This window comes from Populus alba, chromosome 5, assembly GCF_005239225.2.
Source record: "Populus alba chromosome 5, ASM523922v2, whole genome shotgun sequence".
In the NCBI taxonomy this organism is placed as follows: domain Eukaryota; kingdom Viridiplantae; phylum Streptophyta; class Magnoliopsida; order Malpighiales; family Salicaceae; genus Populus; species Populus alba.
In genome coordinates, this window is record NC_133288.1 from 21,470,551 (window position 1) to 21,491,993 (window position 21,443).

General features: G+C 34.7%; 2 protein-coding genes and 2 pseudogenes across 2 annotated transcripts; 2 read left to right on the top strand and 2 right to left on the bottom strand.

Annotated features, from left to right (window-relative positions):
• Window positions 1-603: 603 nt before the first annotated feature.
• Window positions 604-2,046, top strand: LOC118062093 (dehydration-responsive element-binding protein 2D). Its single transcript, XM_035075774.2, has one exon. It carries the CDS (start codon window positions 943-945, stop codon window positions 1,675-1,677), a length of 735 nt encoding a protein of 244 aa, XP_034931665.1. The 5' UTR covers window positions 604-942; the 3' UTR covers window positions 1,678-2,046.
• A 1,671-nt stretch (window positions 2,047-3,717) lies between these two features.
• On the bottom strand, window positions 3,718-7,164 carry LOC118062092 (purple acid phosphatase 2). Its single transcript, XM_035075773.2, has 8 exons — window positions 6,869-7,164; window positions 6,583-6,783; window positions 6,397-6,508; window positions 6,035-6,264; window positions 5,759-5,897; window positions 5,157-5,377; window positions 4,235-4,356; window positions 3,718-4,137 (listed from the first exon to the last, which is right to left on the bottom strand). The coding sequence occupies exons 1-8, from the start codon at window positions 7,046-7,048 to the stop codon at window positions 3,939-3,941; spliced, it is 1,404 nt and encodes a 467-aa protein (XP_034931664.1). The 5' UTR covers window positions 7,049-7,164; the 3' UTR covers window positions 3,718-3,938.
• Window positions 7,165-11,699: 4,535 nt separating this feature from the next.
• On the top strand, window positions 11,700-14,354 carry LOC118062269 (protein NRT1/ PTR FAMILY 8.3-like; annotated as a pseudogene).
• Window positions 14,355-17,796: 3,442 nt separating this feature from the next.
• Window positions 17,797-19,059, bottom strand: LOC118062091 (protein WALLS ARE THIN 1-like; annotated as a pseudogene).
• Window positions 19,060-21,443: the final 2,384 nt, after the last annotated feature.

The following is a 21,443-nucleotide window of genomic DNA, read 5'->3' on the forward strand; positions in this document are numbered from 1 at the left end:
ATATGTTGCCTGGACTTGGTGTGGGCCGGGAATGATGGGCTAGAGTTTAAAATGGGAGGCGGCCCAAAAAACTGATCCCAGCCTGCAAACCAGCTTTTCGTTACATAAACTGCAGATTGGGCACCGCAATCTCCCCTGCAGCCCCGCTAAAAGCTATCTTTTATTTCTCACTTGGACGCTCGGGTGTGTTTCAATCCAGTCAGAGAGCTTGCAAATTTTGTTTTCTCTTACACACCATGTTACCCGCAGTCAAGAAGGCGCAGGTTGTTTTTTAGGGCACGACCCAAGCTGGAAGATGAATGCCAAGCATCAGAAATCAGTTAGCTGTACATTCATGCACTGTTTTTTAGTGCATGTCCCAAGTTGAAATCTAATCCTAAGGAGAGGTTCAGTGTACGGCACAAGCGTGGAAAAAATCTAGGCAGTGGGTCCCATCAGCAGTGCATGAATATGGCAGTTGCTTTCCCCCTGAACTGAACTCCAAGCCCCCACCACCGCGCAAGAGGCGGGAAGCCCCACGTATCAAGCAGCCGGTGCACAATTTGTCATGTGCCTGTTTTGGGCACTCCAATGTGTTCTTATCCCCAAGCGTTCGCCCACAAATGTTCCTGTCATCCCAACTAAATTAACAATAAAAGGCAAACCCAAAACTGGCTCTCCTCTATGTTTGCCACCTGAGCTTGTGTACTGACAAACAGCACTAGCCAAGTGTTGTCCATGTAAGAAAGCTTTGAGCTCTGCCGTGGACACGATCGTTCTGGTTCTTCTTGCCAAGTATCATCCCCTGCTCATTTGGAGACACGTTTCGAGATCCTTGACTCTTTAGTACTGCGTTCAACCACTTATCCTTCTATTCTGATTACTGCCTTATAAATAAGCCCCTTCGCTGCATAATGTGCTTCTCACAACCGTTACTGCTTAGTTTATTTCCTTGTGTTTTCTATGGAAGGAATGTCAAAATCAACCACGAGTGGTTTTGGAGAGAAAAAACAGTTCAAGAAGCCTGCGCAGGCCAGTTCTAGGAAGGGGTGCATGAGAGGGAAAGGGGGACCAGAGAATGCTCTCTGCACTTACAAGGGTGTCCGCCAGAGAACTTGGGGCAAATGGGTGGCTGAAATTCGAGAGCCCAACCGTGGAGCTCGTCTCTGGCTCGGCACCTTTGACACCTCCCATGAAGCTGCCACGGCTTACGATGCTGCTGCTCGTAAACTTTATGGACCTGAGGCAAAGCTCAATTTACCAGACCTCCAAGTTAATAATTGCCAGTTTCCTGCCTCTCCAGCCATTTCCCAGGTGACCCAAATGACATACCAACCTGGTCAAATCATCCATAACTGTAGTTCTACTACATCTACATGCTCATCCAATGCCCCAAGTATTGAGTCTATTGAAATGACACCAATGTCATACAACCACGATCCAATCATGTCTTTCTCCAACGAAAGCGTTGATTCGGATGGAAAGGGGGCAGTAAATGAAGTAAATTTTGGGCGAAGTGAAGTGGAAATCAAAGAATTCTGGTCGAATTTCAACGTCAACATTCCTTTCGATGACTCGATTTGGGTAGAGGCAGCAATGTCGATTAATTTTCCAGTGGTGGAAGATCCTGGGATTTTCGCTAGCAATCTCACGGAAGGAACAGGTAGGGACACATTGCAGACTCCGTGGTGCATGTAAATCGAAGCCCCTGTTCTCTTACATGTCCTTCTGAGTCAGAAGGGAGTTAAAAGAGAGAAATAAAAACACATAATCCTTATATAGGCCGTGAAGCCACTTAGTTTTTTGGGCTCTAATCCTGGCTCGTGTGCTTATGGACGTCTCCCTCTAGCAAGTCACGGGCATGCATCAGTCACGTGCTTCTCCTACTGTGATTTATACTTCTGTAGTGGTCTCTAGCTTAGCCTATAATGTGTACAAAGCTTAGCCAAAAAAAATAAAAGATGGTCTGGTCTGGCTTGAATTTGATTTTTATAATTTCTAAATTCCATTGCACATCATTGAAAATATTTTCCCACTTGTCTTCCAAATTTCTGCATCGTTTTTTTTTTTTTTTTGCTTCTTACAATTTTCTTGCATCCATCCTAGCTAGTTGCTATTGGCCCTTTCCTTGGATTTTTCTTTCTCAAGCTTTTGAAATTCGGATTCCAGAAAGGTCGGACATCCATGGTTGTTTGACGCTTGACAATAATACCATCACAGTTTTTTACCATCCATGATTTTTTCTTATTTAATAATATGTGGGGTTATTATTAATTCTTCGGCTCAACAGGTCAATTGATTCAGTTATATGAACCAATTAATTATTTCACATAAAATATATGATTTTATAAATTTTTTCTTCTAGATATATTTTATAAGGGTCAATAATATAGTTAGTTTTTATAATAATTAATGATTCTAAGCAATAATATGAGTATGTTACAACTACATGAGAATCTTCCCTAAATAAATTATGTGAATTATCTAACAAATGTATTTATGGATTAGTATGATATGTCTAAGCCCAAGAAAAGATTTGGTTACTAAAAACTAAAATAATTACTTAAAAAAATCATAACTTTTGATTTAATCATTGGATCATTCTAAAATTTTAACAAGAATTTTCAGAGATATTCTTATAATAGCCATGAAATCGCTACTCCAACCATTAAATCTTTAGATTTTAAAAATACTATTATGAGATCTCAATTTTGATAGTTATGATTTTTTTTTATTTTTTAAATTGATTGACCGGTTTAAATAATTGCAAATCAGTCTACCAATTAATTCTAATTTAGTTGATCTTTTGATGATAAATCATGATATTAATTAAAATTTTATGAAAATCACGATATATATATATATATATATATATATTATATATATATATATATATATATATATATATATATATATATATTCCTCCAATACCATGCTCAAATTGGAGGTTGTCTTTATGTGGGTTTGTAATCTGGGACTGTCCCACGTTCCTTTTTGTAAGTGTTGCAGACTGACGAAACTATCAGATTCTGTGCGACAACTTGCAGTTCACGACAGGTTTCAAATTTGATATGAGAAGAAGGCCTCATGATAAAGCTGAATAGCGAGCATGCGACAGAACCCGAATCTATACGGAGCCAGACAGTTCCCTTCCATGTGCAGCACATACACAGAAAACAAGATTATTTACGCCATTTGTTTTTTAAGTTTGAAACTGTATTTAGATATATTTTAAAAATATATTTAGCTTTTAAAAAATATTAAATTAATAATTTTTTAATTTTTTTATAGTTTTTATATATTGATATTAAAAAAATAATTATTTTAATATATATATTTTAAAAAAAAATACCATGAATCACAACACCAAATACATGCAGATTCTATATCATGCTTTGAAGCTAACCACCAGTCTACAAAAGAATAAAATAAATAAATAGAAATACCAAAAAGCTTTTTGGGCACCACTTGTTAAATTTTTTCTTAAAGAAAAAAGTTCTAAGAAAACTATATATTATAGTAATTTTTATTACAATTTGACATAAAAAAAAAAAAATTAAAATAATAAAAATCAAACAACTAATAAAAAATATCAGCCTAAAAACATTTCCAACCACACGCATCACAAGGCCAAACAGAGCCTAGCCTGGCACATGCTTTTCACTTAAGGTTTGCAGGTCAGGTCATTGATTCAAATTGCTTAGAACAAGGAAAATCCTTAAAACCAATAGAGTGAAATGGTTCAATGAGAAGATTTTGTTCAATAACAAATTGCAGCAGGCACTGTTTTGAAGGAAACATGGTCACAAAACAACTGAGATATACACTGACTACATATTATCTGCAAGATTGTACATATCACACAAGATTTTGAATTATCTGGAGAAGATTTCTCAAATATTCAGAATGAAACTAGTACACTTCACATTCGCCTTCCCAGCTCATGGAATAGGATCTCTTCATAACGCAGCCACGGATGAAGCTCTCAGGGGGTTCCAAAATCTATTGTGGAGCCATACGGAATCGGCTTCTACAGCATACCCGTCTTGATTACGATGCCAGCCGAAATATGCATGGGTCCTGTTCTTTATATCAAGGATGCCATGACCAAAACTAGGTTCACGAAAAGCTGAGTAGCTTGGCTGTGGCTCTGTCATGCTGCATGGTGTAAAAATGCGTTTACTGTTGGCAACTTAATTTAAAACTAACTATATACAAGCTAACCATTCGTGAAACACAAATAATCAGCAACTACCTGGTCACTAATCCTTCTAGGTTTCCTCCGTCTCCAATGGTTATGTAAATGGGGGCAGATTGATCTCTTATGGGAGTGCACAAACCGTTCACGATGTTGTATGCAACATTTGATATACGTTCCTGTAATGCAAAACAATTCAAACGCTGTCGCGTGTAATAAACATGCAATAATTCAATGCATTTTCCCCCTTTCCATTGACTTAAGGCCCTTCTGAACAGAACTATTAACTCAAAAATTATTCATGCTGTCTCCCATTTATCTAGCTTACTAGTCTTGTGTCCACATAAATAGCAGCAATTACACCAGAAACTTTAAAGAGGCCTCCATCCTCTGAATAACATTCTAAAACTATCTTAAATAATAGAAACTTTGAGATTCATGCTTGTTCTGCGTCATCCAACAGGAAGGCTTTCTATAAAGTGAAATTAGAAAAATGTGTGCACGTAAAAAGCGAACAGAATTGATGCTATATCAACCTATGCCTGTGTAACTTTCAGTTGTTAGGGATATGATATCTCTTGCGGCAAAATTGACAGAGGTAGCAGAAGTAACATCTAGCGCATGGGCCAATTAGAACAAGTTCTTCATGTAAGAGAACTTAGCAAGTGAGTGATTGGTCTTTAGATGGCAGGGGTTCATGCTGTCTGCCAATAGAGCATAAACAATAATGGGATACCTGCATATCTTCATGAATCTTTAATTTCAGTAGCTAGTACACAGAATCTATCGACTCCAAATCAAACATTGGGGGTGGACAAAGAGACCACAAGTAACATGGCAAAACATAGAAAGTTAAAGAATTAGGCATGTGTATTATTCAACATGTCACGGTGGTTCGAAAGGGAAATTTTTTTTATTACCAATTCAAGAAGCTATCAACAGAGAAAATATCATAAATGGAGAATGTGCATGCACTTACAGATCGCTCATAAGCATGAACATGGCCAGCAAAAACAACATCGACTTTGAACTCCACAAACCATGGCTCATACATTACTCTCATGGTTTCCCCTTCCATATAATGATGTGCATAACTGTTATACATTGGACAGTGCATAAGAACAATAAGCCATGGTGTCTCAGTCCTGTTTACTTTAGGCAGCTCCTTTTCTAGCCATTTGTATTGAGGAGTGTATTTTCCTGCAAAATGTCAACTTTAAGTAGTACTCTACTTTGAGATTCTTCCCAAATCAAGTCTTTGACACACATACAAGCAAACGTAGCATTATGGCAGTGATGTCTAACAGGAACAGTTCAATAGTCATTTCGTGGCAGGAAATTATGCTCCATAACAGTTCGATTGGTTTTGACATAGAAGGCACTTCTTCACCAATTCTGATTCAGTGTAACAAGATAATGAACATATAAACTGCAGATCATAGAATGAGTCACAATATTGTCTAGTACTGAAGCTGCGGAAATAAATTAGTTTATAGATCATGGCCGATCATTATCGTTCATGTATGCTCAATATCTCTTTAATAGAGTATCAAAAAGTACTAAGAGTGAAAGAAAACCTACCATAAGCTGAGTAAGAGGACAAGACAATGATGTATGCTGAAGCTCTCTTGATGGAGTACCACATCGGAGATGTGCTCCCTGATGCTCTATATGGGACATGATAACGGTGGGTATAAGGCTTAAATGGTTTCCTTTCACCCTGCAACAGCATTACCAATGTTTGATCAAGAAAATCGTGGTTAAAATCTCAGAGAAACACGAAATATAAGCCACAACTTATCAATTAATTGAAAACACTGGACTAAAAAGCGAAATAAGAATAATTAAGATGCATACAATTTCAGGAACAAAGTCAATTTCATGATTCCCTGCAGTCCAAATCCAAGGTTGATAAGCCGCACTTCTCTCTGTGAACCTTCCCCAAGTATCCCACCTCGAGTTGTCATGAAATGGATAATCATCTGCATAAGACAGATCCCCCACAAACAACAATGTCTGTCCCTTTGTTGGATTTAACTCATAGTGGGTAACTGTCCTGTTTGAATCATGAGTTTGACCAAGATCCCCTGCTCAAGATGTTAGATCAAGTGATATGAAGATATAATCTTACGGAAACATTGATACAAGTATAAATTACTCTAACAAAATCGTTTTCTTGAAATCGAGAATTAAAATGAATAAATAAATATGAACTATACCTATGAGACCAAATGTGTATGGGACGTCAGGGCCAGGTCTAGGAGGAGTGATAAACCAGAATTGTCTTGTTGTGTTTCCAATTCCAACCTCATAGTAGTATTTGGTATCAAACTGCAATCATAATAAAACTGAATTACAAATCACAATCTTACTTCCTGAGTGAAAACTTTGAGCATAGTGCATACCTCCAAATCCTTAATGGTGCAGTGGTGAATATACCCAGAAGTGTAATTGAAGTATCTATACTTCAAAATAAAGCCATCTGCAGAATTTTTTAGCTCACTATTTTCAGCCCAGTAAAGCACTGTCGTTGAACCAGGCTCATCTGGTGTAACCCAAGACACAATCACACCCTTCCCCTCATGGTCTCCTTGTGTTATATGAACCTTTGGTCATTACACAAATATGAAAAACACAACACCATGGTATAGCAAGTAGTAAAATTCAGAATCTGAAAGAAGCAGTACTCACCTGTTGAGGAGCATTATAGCCAGGAGGGACTCTAAACACATCACTGTCTAATGGCATATCAAGAGATAAATCATCATTTCTTACATAACTGCTTGTTATTCCTCCATTAGCAATCTCTGCAAAACCCAATATCAATCCCACCAAAGCCATCCCAACAAAAGAGTCCCATCTCACTTCCATCTCTACTCTAGCCGATCAACTTTCAATTTACAGGGACTGATAAACTCTTAAAGATCACTTGTACCATGGCAGAGGAGCTGGGTTTTTTTTTGGTGATGCTATAATAAATGACGCGTGGAATATCCATACCTTGATTCGGATATTTGAGAGTGAGTAAGACCCGACGTGGCACTTTTCAGACATTAAAGCCCCAACCTCGTTGTCTTCTTTGATGTTGATGGTAAAAATATCAAATTACTTTACTGTTTAATTTTAAAGGAGAGAAGAGTGTTTTATAGATTAGATGAGATGAAAGTGGAAGCTAACGGACACGCTAAGTAAACTGTCAGTCAAAGGGACCTCGTGCAACTCATTTGCCAACGCGTCTCTTAATCATTTGGCACTATGGAATAAAAAAGATGAATTGCATGTTTGATAAAGTGTTTATTGGACGATGAAGATATTATTTTTAAAAATATTATTTATTTAAAAATATATTAAAATAATATATTTTATTTTTAAATTTTATTTTTAATATTAACATATAAAACGATTTAAAAATATAAAAAATAATAAAAATAACTTTAAATGAAAAAATTTAAAAATTTTGGTGAAAATTGTTTTTCAATTTTTTTTTGCTTTAAAATATATAAAAATAATATTTTTATTTCATTTTTAAAATTTAATTTTAATATTAGCACCAAAATTTTCACCAATAAACAAAATAAAAAAATAAAAAACATAATTAGACTGCAATGATAAACACCACAAAACAATAATAAAGAAAAAACAGGATAAAAAAGGGGAACAATTATATCTAATATATATAAGATAAAATAATTATTTTTATATTTTATTTGGTTCATGATGATAAATCATAAAAAAAATATAAAAAATATGTTTTATACTTGATTTATATTACCATTAAATTATATTTAATCTCTAAATACATAGAATTTTGTGAGTAAAGAGAGCGTTTTAAGAAATTGATTGAAAAAAAAAAAAAAACAAGAATAAGAGAGGCGTACCTAGATAATAAAAGGAGTACTTTTGATTGAGAAGAAAAGAATGACCATCGTTGTTTTCTAACTTAAAGTAGCCAGGGTTCTTTGCTTAGAAAAAAATAACGACAAATTTGGAATGAAGTGTGTTTTTGCAGGTGTATTTTAAAGAAAAAAAAAATATTTGTATCATAGATGATATATCCCCATGTAGTTTCTATTTTAAAAATAAATAAATTTCTATATTTTTTTATTTCTGTTATTAAAAATTTACTAATGATCTGAAAAAAAAATGTAAAGTTAATTCATATTGATTATTTGTTTAAAAAGTTATTCTAGAAAATCAAATTAAAGCCTTGCAACACAAAAAAATATGCTTAAATAAAAATAGCATAAACAAAAATTAAATAGGTTGTTTAGTAACATTTATTTGTTGAATTACTTATAATATGATTTATATAAAAATTTATCGTGGTCAATAATCAAATTTTTATCTTTAAAGTTTTTTACAGCAATATTATTTTATTTAGTTGTATTTTTAGATAATATTTATGAAATTTAATAAATAAAACTTAAAATCTTTCTATAAAGTACAAAACCAAAAAAAACTCTAGAACAGAGAAAGGGGCAAAAACTGTAAAATAAATTTAAAACAATATAGAAAAGGTAGACAAATGTTGTTAAGTATGAAAAACATTTATCGTTCAACCAATTTTATATTAATTTTTAAAATTAAAATTGACTCAATATTAATTATAGTAATTATCAAAATTAATTATTATTATTTTGACTTAATTACATATCACAAAACAAATGGTAAATTATTCTAGCATCTATGAATTGATCATTCTCTCACTTTACAACTAATTTTTTAAATATTACACGGTAAAAACAGATTTTAAAAATAATGAAAAGATAATTATACCCCTCATTTTCTCTCTCTCGGACCCGGATACCTCAACCTTCATAGATTATTATTCACACTATTTATTCCTGGGCTAACTAAAAACTAGATTGATAAAACTTTATTTTGTATAGGCTTAAAAAAATATTTTAAAACAAATACAAGTTAACTCAAAATATGTGGGCACATTTTTTTTTTATGCACTAAAAATTTATTTTACAAAAATCTCCAAGTCTCTGACTCAAAAATGAAACTCGAGCTGAGTAAGCACTTACATGTAACTTGAACACAAAGCGCCCTTCCTACGTCCTCTCCTTTGAAAAGCTTTGATGTCTTACAAATCTATTTTTAACAATAGTTTTAAAACTCGATCCGGTTATTGACCCGGTCAAGTGATTGGGTTACGGGTCAGATGGGTTGACCCGGATCAACAAAAAAAAAAACTCTACATAACATATATTGAATTTTTTGGGGGTTTTCTTTTATATGAAAATGGCTAAAAATAGTTAGTAATATACTAAATTATGTGAGCTAAAAACCGTGAACAAAAATTAATTTATAAAGATCAAGATTCAAGCTTTAACCATGCAATTAATTGCTTTTGATCAAATGAGTAAAACCCAATTGTGTTTTCAATTTAACAATCCTTATGTCCATGAAATACAACACATGTCTTTGACTAGATATGAGTTAGTTCACAGTCCTTACACTCACACACACTCTTTTATGTTTCAAAATTCACAAGTCTAACAGTGATATGAGAACTTGATATCCGCGCTCTCTCTATTTTTTTTATTTCACTCTTTACTGATCTCAACAAAGGAAAAAACATCAGATTCTTCAGTTAATGTTTTTGCAGAAGCGCCTTTTCACTTCTAAGCCGATGGAAGGTAGAGGGAAGTCGTCACCCTCCCCCTGCGGTGTAGACGTGCCCAGAGGCTAGAAGCGAAATTCGTTCGTCCCTCTCTCCGATCAATGACTATCTGGGCAAGTGAGAGAAGCGGATAAACTTAAAAGCGAAAGATCGAAGCCTTGCAACCAAAACGACGTCGTTTAATGACTGACAATATTAAAAAAAAATTGATTGGGTCTCACCCAGGTTTGACCGGGTCCCAGGTCAACCCGTCGGGTCGGCCGGGTTTCACCGGGCCAATTTCTAAGTGGGTTTTTGTCTCCACCCGGACTGATCCCAGGCCCGGGTCGACCCGCCGGTCCAGTCCGGGTTTTAAAACACTGTTTTTAACTTTTCAATTTTTCATCATGTAACTTATAAAAAAATCTTATATTTTTTTAATACACAACGTTTGAGTTTTATAAAACATGCCAATTAAATATATTTTTTAAATTAATCTTTTTATTCACCCACAATTTATTTTAATTATACTTATATTAAAAAAAAATTATTAAGGAATAATTAATCTCTAACAAAAATTTTAATTTTAAAAACGAATAGATTTCATTTTTATTTTGATATCAAATACGATTTTTATTTTTAAAATAAATTTCTGAAAATTCTATCATTTTAGCTAAACATATTTTTGTTCAACTCCTACACTAACAAAACACGGCCTTGATCTTGTAACGACGACAGATCGTGTGTACACAAGGGCATGTTTTGGGTTTATTGCTGGTTGTTATCCGAGTCAAGATAACCCGTTTTCTCCTGCTGAAAGCCTGAAACCCGTTAGAGGTTGAAGATAAAGACATCACAATTCATTTAGTAACTATTGTTTGTTTATTATACAATTGAACTCCTAGCTATCAAGTCTTGATTTTTAACTTGATCCTGAGTTTGAGATATCTTCAAAGTGCCAATTGGCCCCAAACTTTATTCCCACGATTAGATCTTTCCTTTTTACTCCAAAATAGTATTAATTTCACAAAATTTCATGCAAATCACCTTAGGAGTTGGTTTCATTACAAATTGGTTATATCAGTATTCAAAACGTTAACAAACAATGGGGACAGCAATGTATGTTTATCATCGTCTTATCGTCTTCCACCTCAAAACAGTCTCAGACTAGGAAAATTGGCCGTCGCATCTTCACCCACAGTAGGTGTCAATAGTAATTGAGCCAATGTCATTGAAGTATAAAAATAAAAACGTAATTCCTGAAATGTAAAACTGTTTCAATCGAAGTTTATGTTTAGAATTTCAATATTTGATCTTGTTCTCATTTTGGTCTAAGCATCATCTTTTTTGTTGGCAAAATGATCCTAAACTAGTGGAGGAATTTTTAGGGGACGTGGTGGCTCCACCAGCGATCCCTTTTTCCGGTGACAGAAGGTGCAGCAACTTCGACAGCTCTTGCATAAACAAGATTTTTATCTAAAAGGTAGGGCGGCAATATGAATAGTTCCAACAACATGGTGCCCATATATGATATATCTACTCTTTATTGCCAGTTTCCCAAGCTCAGGAACAAATCATTGCAAAGCCGGCAAAATGCCTCCAAACACAAACCTGAAAACAGGTTCAAAAAATACCATTTCAATCACATCCGGACACGTTATTAAGGATATGAGAACAAACGTAAGCAAGTGGACTTGGCTTTCATGACGACAAGAAGTCCCCATCTGTCATAAGCATCGTCATTTATAATATGAACTCTAAATTTCGATACTCCGCTCAGTACATTTACTTCAAAGCTAACTGCAGAGAGCATAGATTCAGAGAATTGGACCGGTTGGCGATGAACATTTTGATCAGTCTTTTATGCAACCCTCATTAGAGAAATTCCCACAAGAGGAGCTCCATCAAACAACTATGGTAATTATGGTTCTTGAAATTTCAGTTGTTTTCTGGTACACGCCTGCTTAGTTCTCTTTACTAACATGAAATCTGGGAGATGATTTTGCAGGAAGAAAGCATGGGAACGACTTTGGTAAGCAATGGTTGTGTTGATATTCAAGGAAGAATTGCAGACAAGAGAACTACTGGAGGATGGAAAGCTGCTCCTTTTATTATAGGTTCTTAATTAAACCAGCACTTGCAAATTTGTCAATGGTTTCAGGAATAACAGATGCTAATGTCTTTTCAAGTTTATGTTTTTTGTTTTGCCTGCCGTTCGGTGCAGCTTATGCATGTTCCCTCTTCTTCGATATGACTTCTTGGCCAATAGAGGCTGATATTTTTTCCTTCCGGTGTTTCCAGTGAATGAAGTTGCTGAGAGGTTAGCATTTTATGCTATAGCTGTGGCTGTGAACATGGTAGCTTACTTGGTCTTTCAAATGCATCAATCACTTCCAGATGCTGCAACTCATGTGACTGACTGGATTCAAGACCATCGTTATTTTCTCTTGCATCTATACAGTGGTAAGAAATCAGGATCCCCCCCTTTCATTTCCTTTCTACATGGCCTATGACCAAGCTGGAACACGCGTCTCTGGTCTCCATAATGTTCAATAGGGATTCTTATAGCCAAAATTTGTTGTGAAATAGGATTGGCCTAAATTTGCTGTTCGACCAAATTGTGTTTCGGTCTTGATTGCAGGGAATGGTATTATTGACGCTCTCAGCTTCTATAGACAGCTTACGTCCACCACGATGCAAGGTAAGACCATGTCCACAAGCAGCCGGTGGCCAGACATGGTTCTTGTATGGTGCACTGGCCCTTATAGCCCTTGGTACCGGCGGTATCAAGCCATGCGTCTCAACTCTTGGGGCTGACCAATTCGATGAGGCAGATAAAAAAGAAGTGCCAAAGAAATATGCGTTCTTCAATTGGTTCTTCCTGGCTATAAATATGGGTGCTTTGTTTGGTATAACCGTGTTTGTATATATACAAGATAATAAGAGATGGGCTTGGGATTTTGGGCTACCTACAGGGGCCATGGTTATTTCCATCGTCATTTTAGTAGCTGGCATTCGTTTTAATCGTTTCCATTGGGAGCCCTTTCACCAGGTTTGTTCAGGTCATGTGGGCTTCTGTAAGGAATCATTTGCATGGAGTTCAGGTGGGACATCAAACGGAGCTTTACGAGGTTAATACCAACGAATCTGATATTAAGGGCGCCCAAAAGTTGTCTCACACCATACAATGCAGGTAAGTCTATTTACCCAACGTAGTATTTAACCTCCCTGAAATGCAGTTGGTATTATCTATAAATATATTGAAGTCTGTTTTGTTTTTATATTTTAAAATTTTTTTTGAAAAAATTTAATTTTTTTTTTATTTACTTCAATTTTTTTTTTTTATGTTTTTTAGATCATTTTAATATATTGATGTAAAAATTAATTTTTTTAAAAGAAAAGGAATATTATGTAAATACATTTTTGAGTGATTTTTTTTTTTAAAAAAAACAATTGCTACCATATTACCCGACACCTTCTTAGTCTGCAGTCTACCATGGCTAGCTGTTTCTTACCACGATATTCTTGCTTTAGTTTTTTATTTAAAGCAAAAAAAATAACATTTGACATTAATGAAATTTAATTCAATCCTTTAAGAACGTCTTAACTATTAAGGTTCGTGATTTCCAAATAAAAGGTCTCAGGTTTTAATTATCTTTCATGAGCCTACTGCTTGATTACGATCTCATTCAGTGACTTGTGGGTGTATATATGCATATGTGTGTGTGTTTACACGACTTTTAAATCTTGGCGCAGTTTCTTGGACAAGGCAGCAGTTGTGACAGATCCTGAGGCGACACAAGGAACCGTTGGAGACTTTGCACGGTAACACAAGTAGAAGAATTCAAGTCCTTTATAAGAATCCTCCCAGTATGGGCATGCATCCACAATTACACTCTCCATATCCTTTGCTCAGCTCCCAACCTTCTTCATCAGCCAAGCAAACATCATGGACCGAAAACTCGCCTCCAACTTCATAATTCCAGCAGGTTCTGTCCCCATCTTCAGCGTCATCAATGTCCTCATTCTTGTCCCCGTCTACGAAAAAAGTGATAGTCCCTGTCCTCCGTAAACACACAGGCCACTCCCGCGGCATCACATCTTTGCAACGTATTGGAGTTGGTTTGTTCATTTCAATATTTTCTGTAGCTTTCTGCCGCATTGGTAGAAAAAAAGAGACGCCACAACCCTAACCCTTCAGACATGAGTGTGTTTTGGTTGTTTCCACAGTTCTTTCTAATAGGCAGTGCAGAAGTTTTCTCCTACGTAGGACAGCTAGAGTTTTTCTACGATTGAAGCAACCGATGGGACAAGAAGTATTAGTAGTGCAATGTTTCTTAGTGAAATTGGGATTGGAAGTTGGTTAAGTACGTACTGCAATAGTTAAGATCATTGAAAGAGCAACTGGCGGAGAAGAAAAAGGGTGGTTAAGGAATAATCTTACTTTAAGCAAGCTTGATTATTTCTACTGGGTGTTAACCTCGATTAATGCAGTTAATTTGGCAGTTTTATGTGTGGATTGCTGTTCTTTATAAGGGTAGGGTGGTGCTGTTGGGGTGTGAGAAGTGAAAGTGTGTTTGAAATGGGTGACGGTGTTTTTGCTGGAAAAAGACGCCGATAAAGGTGAAAAATTCTATTGCTGGAAAAAGACGATGATAAAGATGAAAAATTCTAAAGTGTGGCCTTTTAGAACAATTGTGCTTGATTTGATTCCTAATTTCGATGTCTACTGTTTGATTTAATCGTCACTTTAATGTAATATTTTATTTATAGTCTATTTTCGAACTAAAATTTTAGTGTTTGTTTGTAAACGCAGTGCACTTTGTGACCGCGATTGCGTTGATAGTTAAAATATAAAAATAATATTTTTATTACCTTGTAACTTGTAGTAACCGAGTTGCTAGTTTGATGTAGAGTGAAACTCGAGCAACTCATGATAATGCTACTTGCTGGGATTTAACTTTTGGGATCGAGATTTTCTTTTCTGATCTCAAACAGGAAGACTGATTCGACACGAATTTTATTTAAAGAAGGGAAAAGTTGTCGAGATAATATGGATGCCGTTCACATCATGATTAAAAGGGCAATAGAGAATTCTGTTCTAAAAATTAAAAAAGAATTTGCTTTTGGAAAAGTAATATGATAACTATGGATACGAATGATTGATTAACCTCTTTAATGATGTGATCTTGGATCCGTTAATCCTCCCTTAATCTTACCTAGAATTTTGTCAGCTTGCTTGTTTTTAGCCTCGGGTTATAGGAAAGGTCATGTTGTAAAAATGGAGAGGGACAGGCACTTCCAGCCGGAGATTGACTAGAAACAGTCTCCGAACACAGGAGTTTTCTATTTGACCGAAGCTTCAGAACAAGCGGTGATCAGGAGCTTATATCAAATTCTATGCTTCTTGGGGAAAAAATCGAAAATTATATTGAATGCCTAACATTATTATATATAGAATCAAGGAAAATTATTTCATGCCTTTCAAAAATCCAAAGGCATGGATCTGGCTTTGAACCGGATTTTTCATATTTATTCAAATGTGTAATTCATGGTATTTTTTTGATGCCTTTCAAATTAATCAATTTTTTTGATCTAATTTTCAATTTAAAAAAAAACAAAATAACATAGTTCTAATAAAAAAAAAAAAAAAGCTTTGAATGAGACAAAACCTAAGTCCATATCACGTTTCGAATGGTCAGGCCACTGAGTTAGCCGGACAGCTTTTTATAAATATACATGTAATGACCATTTCAATCGGACTGGAGTTGTGGGGGGGCCGAGGCAGGATTGCTACATGGATCTTCCCTAGTCATGACCGAGTCACTGGAAATACCAAACCACCTGTATACTGGAAAGCTAGAATTTAACTAGGCAAAAAGCAAAGTCAAATTCGACATGGTTGCGAGTCTGAACTGGCTTAAATAATGCTTTTGGCACTATGGATGTCCTTTCTTTTTTCTTTCCTTTTCCCTATTTTCATGTGCTAATGCTGGTGGATCTTTACATAGCCAAAAGCTTGAGAGTTATTTTAGAGTCAGCGTGTCTAATATTGGATTGTGCTGGTAGCCATCAAGGTTGGCTCGAATCAGTGGCATGCATGATATTTACAAAATGGCATCAAATGCTAGGGTTTTTTTTCAATGACCCACAAAATAAAAAAGGCTCCTTCTTTTCGTGCAAATAGATGTTTTCTAATTTAGTTGTCCACAATGCATGTTTTATTATATAAAAATAAAAATTGATGTACGAATTACCCTAATAATTTCCTACTTCAGTTCCTGATTCTTTCAAAAGCTCTTAGCCATGGACGTCTTGCAACCATCATGAATGCATCAGCTAGCCTAGACAAGACTTAAAAATATAATTCTTTTAATTGAGGATAAGTTGCGTTTTCAAAGAAGACTGTTATTGGAGGGTTTCGGGTTTGGCTATTATCACAATGATCGTTAATTTTTTATCTCTATCTATCATTAATTAGACTGCCGATTTTTATTTTTTGGTAATTTTCTTATGTCCTATCCTATCTTAAAAAATCATAGAAACTTTGATGAAGGGAGAAGGTATAACAACAATAACAATACAGAAAACACAAAAATTTGACGAGTAAAAAATATTATAGATATAAATTTTTAAATTATTCACAGTTTATTTTTAAAATAATAAGTGTAATCACTATTGTCTTCTTAGGGGATTTACAATGCTATTAAATAGGTTAGAAAACAATATATCTATTATTAAACAACTAAAAATCCAAAATTTAATAAAGGAAATAAAATAAAATTGAAATTAAAAGCAATAAATACAAAAAAAACCTAAGAAAATGACAAAATTAACCCAAAAAGAACAATTTGTACGTCTAATTATGGAGACCCAGCTATCCAAATAGTGAAGGAGGGGCTTCTCATAAGAAAATTGCTTGTAAAATCACATAAAAAAATCTAAACTTGATCTAACAGTTTGGCACGATTATATTTCTTCTTGAGTTTATTAGACTTGTTCCACCAGTGATCATAAGTATTTATTAGGCAATTCACATAATAATCAACTCTATATATATTTGTTTTAGATACTCAGTTGAATGCTAAAACCCTTCAATTTTCATAAACATGGCTGCATCAATCTTGCTTAAGCGATTTTAGTTCTTTCAGGCCATAGAAGAATTTGTAGCATCACGCTTCCTGCCAAAAAAAGAAGAAGCATAAACGGTGGTCATGAATACTGAGTTTTTCCTTAACTTCTTTTACTTCAAAGCAGGTGGTCATGATTTATGTATAGGCTCATGCTAGACAAATTTCCTGATTTATGCGGCATAAATACTTATCCAGCAAACTTCTAACTATTCTCATTGCTTGTCACTCCTTCTGTAGACATCCGTATATAGAATGTCATGAGCAAGAATAGCTAAAGAGATACTGTACTTTTAGACTGTACTTTTCACTATTAATCAAGGAGAAGTTAAATAGTTCATCTGATTTTAAGGGAGCCAGAGCTGAGCCAACTCGTGCAAGCTTTTGTGTTTTTGGAGTCAGGTGTTTGTGCTTAAATACTTGAATCCAAGTGTAAATTACTGAAACTCGGATCCCATAAGGCCAAGAGAAACGTCCAAATTCCAAATAAAGCACTTTACCATGTCTCAACTCAAAAAAGATTGATTAAAATCACCACCGATCAAAAGTGGAAAAGTAGTGAAGACTTGGCATGCAAATTCCGCACTCAGTTCTCTCACGTCAATTCTCGTACCCCCTTGTGGAACATGCTGAAATATATTCTTCATTGCCCTGTATGGAGACTGGAGGTTAAAGGGCCTCGTCTCTAAATAATGTTCTTGATATTTTACATGTATATCTATATCTATATAAAATGATCAGTACTTGCGACCAATGTTATTGCTGATATGGGCGACGTTATGATGGCAATATGAATATCAGCGTGCTTGAAAACTGAACATGGCTATCAAAACTAGTAGCTAGAGCGGTGTCAAGTCCATGATGTTCTTGGAGCATTAGCCTTTCATAATCTTCATATCTTCTTAATTTCGTAAAACAAACCATGATTTTAACTTACAAAGAAAGCATAGGGGATTTCAGGCCTCGAGGGCCGCATTAGCGATGACGACCATCAAAGTTATCCCCTCAAAATCTTACCTATCTCGACCTCCTACTAACATGAAAGGACTGGACATGAAGAAAAATTTAAAAGAACGTCTCCATACACACACAAGACATCTTAATTAATAGAGAGGTGCCATTTTTTTTTTTTGGGATCTTGGCTCTCCAGCCAACTGTGTAGTCAAGAGTCAGGGGGTCTTGCCGGTCAAACATTTTCTGTTGACGAAGGGAGCAGTGGCTGAGTGAGGGAAGTCTTGATGTGGGTTTGAGCCCTGCTAATTCCGTGCTCAGGAGTGGCCTGAATTGCAGCCTTTTCCAATGCCAAGAACTTCTTTTCTTCGCTTTTGCCCCATAAGACCAGGTACAACCCTGCTATAATCAACACTGCCCCGATGATCCTGTACACACAAAATCATTAACAAGTATAAATATACACTCAATGTAATCAAATACTATTCTCTTGTACCCCAGCACTTGTCTCACCTAACTTTACCCCACTACCCTCTTGACCTTGTCCTTTGAGGAACGATAAGCAAACAAGAACCCCCTTTACATGGCAAGGATGTTTTGGTCATTAAGGCTAGTCAAAGATCAGTCAAGATCCCAAATAATATTGTTAATCCTATGGCTGGGGATGGACGTGGAGCCAATAGAGTGCATGACTAATAGATAAATAGAAGATTTCAAAGATGTTAATTGAGTAAAAAAGAAAGGACCCACCCTCCTAAATAGAACTCTTCTCCTAAAGCGATGGAGCCATGATAGCGACAACAAGGGTCTGTACAGGTTGATAAACAGCCACGAAGACAGGGCCACCTCTGTCAATGCACCATATCTGTACAGCGAAGGCAATCCCTGAATGCGACCACTCCCTGCAATTTTCCACCAAAAAAAGAAGCTTTTTGCTCATTTCGTTTTCATAACACCCCACCACTCTACATTCTTCTCAGTAACTGTGTTCGACAATAATATTTTTTATTATTAAAAAATATATTTCCAGAATAATATCTTTTTGCTCATTTCATTATTTTTAAATAAAATTATTAAAGAATAACGGAGATAATATTACAAGGCAGGAAAATAAATGGCGTATCGAAGAAGATAAAGATGCATGACTGGTTACCAACATGTCCAAAGGCTACAACAAAGTTACCCTTTTTATTTCTGATCGAAGACTTGACAGGCTTTGAACAGTCTAAAGTACACACCGGACTACTGTTTCAGTTTCATTTTGACGCCATCTTTTTCATCATTTTTTTTAAGCAAAAATGAATCCATTATACCCAAAAGTAAATTAATATTTTACGCAGGACAGGATTTCGTATTTAAAAAAAATATATATCTAATTAGCAAGTGTGATCAGTAATTAAATCTTATATATTTTTTTAATACACAGCGTTTGAGTTTTATAAAACATGCCAATTAAATATATTTTTTTAAAAAATTAATCTTTTTATTCACCCACAATTTATTTTAATTATACTTATATTAAAAAAAAATTATTAAGGAATAATTAATCGCTAACAAAATTTTAATTTTAAAAATGAATAGATTTTATTTTTATTTTGATATCAAATACGATTTTTATTTTAAAATAAATTTCTGAAAATTCTATCATTTTAGCTAAACATATTTTTGTTCAACTCCTACACTAACAAAACACGGCCTTGATTTGTAACGACGACAGATCGTGTGTACACAAGGGCATGTTTTGGGTTTATTGCTGGTTGTTATCCGAGTCAAGATAACCCGTTTTCTCCTGCTGAAAGCCTGAAACCCGTTAGAGGTTGAAGATAAAGACATCACAATTCATTTAGTCACTATTGTTTGTTTATTATACAATTGAACTCCTAGCTATCAAGTCTTGATTTTTAACTTGATCCTGAGTTTGAGATATCTTCAAAGTGCCAATTGGCCCCAAACTTTATTCCCACGATTAGATCTTTCCTTTTTACTCCAAAATAGTATTAATTTCACAAAATTTCATGCAAATCACCTTAGGAGTTGGTTTCATTACAAATTGTTATATCAGTATTCAAAACGTTAACAAACAATGGGGACAGCAATGTATGTTTATCATCGTCTTATCGTCTTCCACCTCAAAACAGTCTCAGACTAGGAAAATTGGCCGTCGCATCTTCACCCACAGTAGGTGTCAATAGTAATTGAGCCAATGTCATTGAAGTATAAAAATAAAAACGTAATTCCTGAAATGTAAAACTGTTTCAATCGAAGTTTATGTTTAGAATTTCAATATTTGATCTTGTTCTCATTTTGGTCTAAGCATCATCTTTTTTGTTGGCAAAATGATCCTAAACTAGTGGAGGAATTTTTAGGGGACGTGGTGGCTCCACCAGCGATCCCTTTTTCCGGTGACAGAAGGTGCAGCAACTTGGACAGCTCTTGCATAAACAAGATTTTTATCTAAAAGGTAGGGCGGCAATATGAATAGTTCCAACAACATGGTGCCCATATATGATATATCTACTCTTTATTGCCAGTTTCCTAAGTTCAGGAACAAATCATTGCAAAGCCGGCAAAATGCCTCCAAACACAAACCTGAAAACAGGTTCAAAAAATACCATTTCAATTCACATCCGGACACGTTATTAAGGATACGAGATGCATGCCCACGCGCTGCCGCGGGCTTATAAAATAAATATATTTAATAGTGTTATAATTGTGAACCAACGCTAGATAAGTAATAAAAACTAAAGATATGATGGAGCTAATATTTCATGACGGGAAAAAAAGTTGTGTTGGTGATCAAAACTTAGAGACTGAACAAAATGATTTGTAGCAATCCAAAATGTTTTGGGAGGAAAGATACATTGCTTTCGCCACATGATTTAGCTTTTCTGTTAATAAAAAGAAAATAAAATTACAAAGCTAAATTTTCTACCAACTCAATATTAAAAAAAACCAACAAAGATAATTTTGGAAGGAAAAAAACCTATAAGAAAAACATTGTAGCAATTGATAATGTTCTATGAGGAAAACTACAGTGCTTTCCCCAATAAAATAAAATAAAAAACCATTTAGATAAATATTGTAGCAATCCTTATTGTTTTGTAAGAAAAACTATAACGCTTTCCCTATATGATTTAACTTTATTGTAATTATAATTCTTAACCAACTTAATATTTTTTAAAAATAAACAAAGATAATTTTGGAAAAAATAATAAAAAAATCATATGGAAAAACACTGCAATAATTCACAGTGTTTTAAAGAAAAAAAAATTATAAAGCTAAATTCTTAATCGGCTCAATATTAAAAAAATATTAAATCAACAAAGATAATTTTAGAAAAAAAATATATTAAAAGAAAACACAAAAAAAGGAAAAACAATCATGTTGGAAACACTGTAGCAATTCACGATATTTTGTAATGAAAGCTACAGTGCTTCCCCACGTGATTTAACATTATTTATAATGACTTTTAATAGTAATTTTCAACAATGTTTTTGTGAGGAAATCTACAGTGTTTTCCCCACATGATTAAACTTTATTACAAAGTTAAATTCTAACCAACTCGATATTAAAAAAA